Source organism: Peromyscus eremicus, chromosome 6, assembly GCF_949786415.1.
Source record: "Peromyscus eremicus chromosome 6, PerEre_H2_v1, whole genome shotgun sequence".
NCBI classification, from domain to species: Eukaryota; Metazoa; Chordata; class Mammalia; order Rodentia; family Cricetidae; genus Peromyscus; species Peromyscus eremicus.
In genome coordinates, this window is record NC_081421.1 from 68,658,922 (window position 1) to 68,665,480 (window position 6,559).

Consider the following 6,559-nt stretch of genomic DNA (forward strand, 5'->3'; position numbering starts at 1 on the left):
TTATAGGTTTTTTTTTTTTTCTGTATTAAAAATAATGTAGTGGGTGCTGGGGTTGAAATGGGAGGTTACAATGCAGACATCTCCTCTTGAAGGTGACGTGGCCGTTACCTCTGACTTCTTTCTATCTGGGGAAGGTAAGAAAATAGAGAAAAGGAGAGATTATAATCACATCTACATTCTTTTCCCTGCTTTACCCTCTACAAACCATTTCCTCAACTTTGCTGGTTTGGTCTGGTGTGTGTGTGTGTGCACATGTTCCTGTGTGTGTCAGGAGTCAAGGTGTCTCCTTGACTACTCTGCTCACTGAAACAAGGTCTCACTGAACCCGAGGACACACGCGTGACTTATGGAGGTGCCTGGGGATCTGAACTTTCCTCTGGTTGCTCAGCAAGCATTTTATCCACTGGACCATCTCCCCAGCTCTGCTTTCTCTCTCTCTGTCTGTTTCTTCATTTATTTTGTTTAGTTTTTTTAAAAAACAGAAACAAAAACAAAAAACAAGGTCTTGTATAGCCCAGGCTGGCCTTGATTTTTTTTTTTTTAAAGATTTGTTTTGAGCTGGTCAGGTATGGTAACATACACCTTTAATCTTAGCACTTGAGGCTTGAGGCCAGCCTAGTCTATATTGTAAGTTCCAGCCCAGCCAAGGCTATATAGACCCTATCTTAAAAAAAGAAAATGTAGCCGGGTGGTGGTGGCACATGCCTTTAATCCCAGCACTCGGGAGGCAGAGCCAGGCGGATCTCTGTGAGTTCGAGGCCAGCCTGGGCTACTAAGTGAGTCCCAGGAAAGGCGCAAAGCTACACAGAGAAACCTTGTCTCGAAAAAAAAAAAAAAAATGTTTTTGTGGGAATGAGGGCATGTTTATACAGTGGCACATGTGTGGACTCAGGGGTCAGCTTTTTGAGAGTGTTTCTCCTTCTGTTTTTTCAGACAGTATCCCATTTCTGTTTCAGGCCAATTCTGTCTCCTACCTCCTATCACCATATGAGTGCTGGGATTGCAGATGTGTGCCTCCACATCTGGATTTTCATATGGGTTCTGGGGATGGAACTCGGGTCATTAGGCATGCGCAGTAAGCACTTACCAAGTCACCTCCCTCGAGGGAGGGGAACATTTTTTGGGGGGGGGGGGAGGGGTTGTTTATTTTGAACTTTTTAAGTGTGTGTGTGTGTGTGTGTGTGTGTGTGCATGTACCTGAGAGTGCCCACAGAGTCCAGGGTGTTGAATGCCCTTCAAGCAAGGTGATTGTGAGTGCCTGATAGGTGTGTTGGAAATTGAACTAGTGTCCTTTGGAAAAACACTGAGCTGTATTTCCAGTCTGCTGACCGGGGACTTCTCTCTTCCCTCTACCTAACCACCCGATTATAAGTGGGCACCCCATGCACAAGGACTTCGGAACACTAGGCAAGCACCCTACTAACCGAGCTGCATAAATCTCCCGCCCCCAAGTGCTTTATTTTTCTATTAAAAATAGAATTGGACTCACTAGGAGGAAAACAAATAGAAACCAGCAAATCACCAAGTGGGCCCTGTGCTGACCAACTTTCCCCTGCCAGTCATGCCTAGCAACTGACAAGAGTCAGTCTGAACCTTTAGTAACTTGTTTACTGTTTGTTTACGTCAGGGTCTCACTATGTGGCTCTGGCTGTCCTCGAACTCACAGAGAGCTGGCTACTTCTGCCTCCCGAGTGCTGGGATTAAAGGTGGCACCATCACACCCAGCTTCTTTGTGAAATTTTAAGTTGCTGGGTAGAGTCTCAAAAGGACAGTCCTTTGGGAACATGGGTACTGGTAGAAAAGCTCCAGTTTTGTGCCTCTGTCACTATTTTCTTTCTTCAGTGATGGGATTGAACCTATCACCTTTGCATGTACTAGGCAAGACCACTGAACTACCCAGCCCTACTAGCTTGTAAACCTGTTTCTTCACCTGTAAACAGGATATGACCCTATAAGCTGAGGACAGATCCAAGTGCCATATCTGGAGTGAGACCTCAGACACTAGCTGTTACTGTTACAATAAGTCAAAACTGTTAATCAGAGCTAGAAAGATGGCTCAGTGGTTAAGAGCACTGGCTGCTCTTCCGGAGGACGTGGGTTCAGCTCACAACCATCTGTAACAACAGTTCCACGGACTCATCCCTTCTCTGGTTTCCACGGGAACCAGGAATGTATGGTACACAGACATAGGTCCAGGAAAAACACCCTTGCACAATGATTTTTTAAAACTTAGCCAGGCGGTGGTGGTGGTGAAGGCCTTTAATCCCACCCAGCACTTGGGAGGCAGAGGCAGGCAGATCTCTGAGTTTGAGGCCAGACTGGTCTACAGAGTGAGTTCCGGGACAGCCAGGGCTACACAGAGAAAACCTGTCTTGAAGGAAAAAAAAAACAAACAAACAAACCAAAAAAAAAAAACAACAACAACAAAAAAAAAAACCCTCATGTTAATCATTAATTAGTTGATATGTCCCATGTCCATTGTCTATGAATTGAGTCTTTACAGCCAAGCATGTTGGAAAAATTGTGGTCAATTGGAGGTCAGCCAGAACTACCTGCTAAGACTCTCAAAAAGAAAAAAGGTAAAAAGCAGTCTTTTGGGGAGGGGAGGGGGGAGGGTTTCGAGACAGTTTCTCTGTGTAGTCTTGGCTGTCCTGGAACTCACCGTATAGACCAGGCTGGTCTCAGACTCACAGAGATCCATCTGTCTCTGCCTCCCAAGTGCTAGGATTAAAGGTGTCACCACCACCCAGCAAGATAAAAGAAGTCTTTATTTGGGCTGGAGAGATGGCTCAAAGGTTAAGAGCACTAGCTGTTCTTCCAGAGGTCCTGAGTTCAATTCCCAGCAACCACATGAGTTCAATTCCCAGCAACCACATGGTGGCTCACAACCATCTGTAATGAGATCTGGTGCCCTCTTCTGGCATGCATGCATACATGCAGACAGAACACTACATAATAAGTAAATAAATCTTTTTTAAAAAAAAAAAAAGAAAGAAAGAAAGAAGTCTTTATTTGGCTGCTGACCAGTAAGACACAGCTAAATGACCAGTATTTGTTCAAGAAGTGACAAGACACAATGCTGCACATGTTATCCCAGCACTATAGAAGTGAATTCATCCTTGGCTACACCACGAGTTTAAGGCCATCCTGGGCTATAAGAGACTGTCTTGGGCTGGTGAGATCACTCCAAGCCTAACAACCTGATTTTGATCCTGGAAATCACATGGTAGGATGAGAGAACTAGAGAACTAGCTACCACAAGTTGTCCTGTGACCTCCACTCACACAAACAGACATGCACACAAATGTTAAAAAAAAAAAAAGGGGGGGCACAATGGCACACACCTTTAATTCCAGCAGAGGCAGAAGGATTTGTTTGAGTTCAAGGCCAGCCTGGGCTACAAGTGAGTTCTAGGACAGTCAGGGTTACATAGAAAGACCCTGTCTCAAACAAACAAAAAAACCAAGAAACTGTCTTTCTGGGCATGGTGTCGCCCACCTTTAATCCCTACACTTGGAAGGCAGAGGCAGGTGGATCTCTGTGAGTTAGCTGAGCCTCCCACTAGAGTGCAGTTTAAGGTGTTGAGAGAATCACCTCAGCCCAGGAGTCACAGGCCAGCCTAGTGGAGACCTGGTCTCAAAAAAAAAAAAAAAAAGAGGCAGTGGTTGGGGGAAAAGCAAGGTGGAGATGGTGGTGTAATTCAGTGGTAGAAGACTGCCTACCATGTGTGAGGTAGGGACTCAGGCCCCAGTGACATGTGCAAACACACCCCAAACGCACCAAACAAAACACAAAACGGGCCAAGAATAACCAGCGCAAGTTATGACTCAGTAACTGAACAGGTAAGTCAGCAACGGCTTCTGTAAGTACACGGGCTGTGTTAGCAACAGGATTTGGGACATCGGGACTTTTCTGATTCATCAAGGAAGGTCCTGGCTCATCAGCCAAACAACTTACTGGTTGCATCTCTGTGAACACTGAAGAAAGGCTATTCCAGATATCCTCTAGGCCGATCTTGACACGTTTCCAGAAGGCAAGAGCTGGGCTGGGGCTCGGGCTAGTGAGTGGGAGGATGGGTCTGCGTCTCAGATGGACAGGGACCTGTGGAGAGGTGCTGAGCAAGGTGGTATGAGAGATGCAGCCATTGTCAGGACAGAGACTCGAGTCCAGAGGGCACTCCTCCCGTAGCTTGTTGCAAGGACATTGCTGGTAGGTGCAAGGCCGGTGCTCTGTGCGGAGTTCACTCAGTGCCCCAATTCGAAGACGCCCAGAAAGGCCATGCAGCTTCCCAGCGCGGCTCCTGCTCATGGTACCCGACTTACAGTGGCAGTGCCATGGACCCCAAGGCAGCAGCATCACCCGCAGATCCTCAGGAGATGGCATGGCTGTGGGTGAGGGTGATGGCCACGAGGATGGGGTGGACCCAGGTGTCGACCACTGGTGCCCGGTGGTCTCGGGAGTCAGGTCCATAGTAGTCATGTCCACAGTAGGCTTTGAAGTGAGGGGTGGCAGTTCGGTGGTCATCCTAATCTCTGGATCCTGGCTATTGGCTAAAACTCTCCCGGTGGTGCTAGAACTTCCCGCAGTATTGTGGGTCGAAAAGAGAGTCATAGGGAAGGTGGTTTTTCTGGCATCAATCACGACTCCCTCTTCCAAGGAGCCATCCTCCTCATACTCAATGGGGTCGACCATTGACGACCGGCTAGTGCCTGTCACAGTGGACAGGAGCTCGGCGGCTGCGGGGGCGGCCAGACGGTCAGCAACGGCCAGGGCATCATTATCATCCTCCAGAGTTACCTTCGTCCTCTGGGGTACACTGTTCTGGGAGGTGATGCTTGTGCTCCGGCGGCTGCGGGCTGGGCCCCCAAAGCGGAAGCTGACACTCTGCACCCCAGTCGTCGGGGTGGCGGTCGGGTTTGACGTCTGATCTTGGGCCCCCGCCGCCCGGGGCCCCAGACTAAGCAGCAGGGCCCAGAGCAGCATGCAGGCGGCGGGGACCATGGGGCTGGGAGGCTTGGGGTCGAGAGGTAGGCCCAGGCTCCTACCTTCTCTCCCTCCCTTCCGCTCTCCACCAACCTGCCAGGTCTAGAGGTCGTTTGAACCGACCAGGAGGGTGCTCCAAGGCGCGTGCCACCACGCCCTTCCCCCTCAGCGCTCTTCCCGAGCAGGGCCAGCAGCCCCAGGGGCTGAGCTAAAAATCCCCGAGGAACCCTGGCAAGCAAGAATTCTGGGCCAGAACCGAAAGGTGGATTATGATGTAAGGACTTGGCGGGGAAACTCGTTCGACTTCAATCTCTCACCACAGTTTATTAAAGGCCACAGGTCTGACTTTGCTAACAAGGGTCAAAGCATGGGCTACGACAGCAATCCTTCCCAGGATCACAGGCAGCAGACTAAGAAGGGGTTGGCTCTTCAAGATTTTGCAAGCTGGCTCCTGGGATCCAGCAGACAGGCTGGCTGTGGTTGTTGGTTAAGCCTTAACCTTCCCCACCACCACCACCTCCCCTCAAAAGACCGCTAAGATGACCAAGATGGGAAGGATCCCAGAGGTTTTGATTACAGAGAAGAAAACTGAGACCCACACGTTTTATAGTTAAAGCAGAATTAAAACCCAGAGCTCTGCACTTCCGTGGCCACACCACATCTTCCTTCCTGACAGCCGAAATGCAAGCCACCCCACGTATGGGGTTCCCACCCTCAAAACCCAGCTTGAAGGCAGTGTCCAGAAGAGAGTATCCACCGGGAAGCGAGGATCCAGTGGAACAGGGGTGGGGGCCTGGTTCAGGATGAGATGGTTTACAGAACAGCTCCAGTGTGCAGAGCGATCACCATCTTGGCCTGATTCTATGGCCCTTTGTCCAGTTCGAGTTAAGTGCCTCTTGAGCCGTGGAGATCCTGGTCCAGCCTACAGGGAGGTGGGGGGAAGTAGTTCAGGGTTCAGGACTTGGGGGTTCTTACTCCTCTATTATGGGGAAAGAAGTAGGTGAATTGGAGGAGCTAGAAATTGGGGGCCCGAGTCCCTTCCCATCTCCTGCTCGCTAACACCCCCCCCCCCCCCCACTGGATAGTTTCTCTTGGCTGCTGGCTTACCTCTTCGTAAATTTGTAAGGCTGCACCGAACCTCCTGCGTCTTCCTTGCTGGGATTGTTGGATGCCCCCCTCAATGTCTCTTGCATAATATTTTTCATTGTTCTTTAAATTTTGTTTACATTTATTTATAAGTGTGTGCCATGGATTTATTCTACCATGTAGGTTTGGGGGTCAAAGTCAAGCTTGTCAGCAAGTACCTTTACCCACTTGAGTCATCTCACTGGCCCCCGTCATTTGTTCCCGACAAATATAATAGTATCCTTAATTTTTTCTCTATGCAGTTTTCCCACTGAAAGAGCCCAAAGCAGGGCCTGTGTGTCTTAGTTCTTTGTATCTCCTCAGAGAAACAGGATTGGCTTTAGACATCCATTCCCAAACCAGCATCCTTAAGGGCAGGACTCACTGTCTGACAACTTCAGGGATGTGGACTTGGTCTAGGGAGATGAGTTGGGCCAGCTCCCCAAGGCTG

At 49.3% G+C, this 6,559-nt stretch overlaps 2 protein-coding genes across 2 annotated transcripts in view; both read right to left on the reverse strand.

Moving 5' to 3' along the window:
* Positions 1-13: 13 nt before the first annotated feature.
* C6H1orf56 (chromosome 6 C1orf56 homolog) lies at positions 14-5,206 on the reverse strand. The gene is made up of 2 exons (XM_059265848.1): positions 3,958-5,206; positions 14-125 (listed from the first exon to the last, which is right to left on the reverse strand). Exons 1-2 carry the CDS (start codon positions 4,999-5,001, stop codon positions 105-107), a joined length of 1,065 nt encoding a protein of 354 aa, XP_059121831.1. The 5' UTR covers positions 5,002-5,206; the 3' UTR covers positions 14-104.
* A 75-nt stretch (positions 5,207-5,281) lies between these two features.
* Bnipl (BCL2 interacting protein like) overlaps positions 5,282-6,559 on the reverse strand; it is a 9,205-nt gene continuing 7,927 nt past the window's right edge. The window contains 2 exon segments of the mRNA XM_059266590.1: positions 5,282-5,905; positions 6,494-6,556. Coding sequence (XP_059122573.1) covers positions 5,869-5,905; positions 6,494-6,556 — 100 coding nt within the window. The 3' untranslated portion in view covers positions 5,282-5,868.

Excerpts from the sequence above, each read along its gene's own strand:
- C6H1orf56 (XM_059265848.1), bottom strand. The coding sequence starts at position 5,001 with ATGGTCCCCGCCGCCTGCATGCTGCTCTGGGCCCTGCTGCTTAGTCTG. Across the intron at positions 126-3,957 it reads TGTTCACAGAGATGCAACCA|ATAGAAAGAAGTCAGAGGTA; the intron begins GTAAGTTGTTTG and ends TACCTTCCCCAG.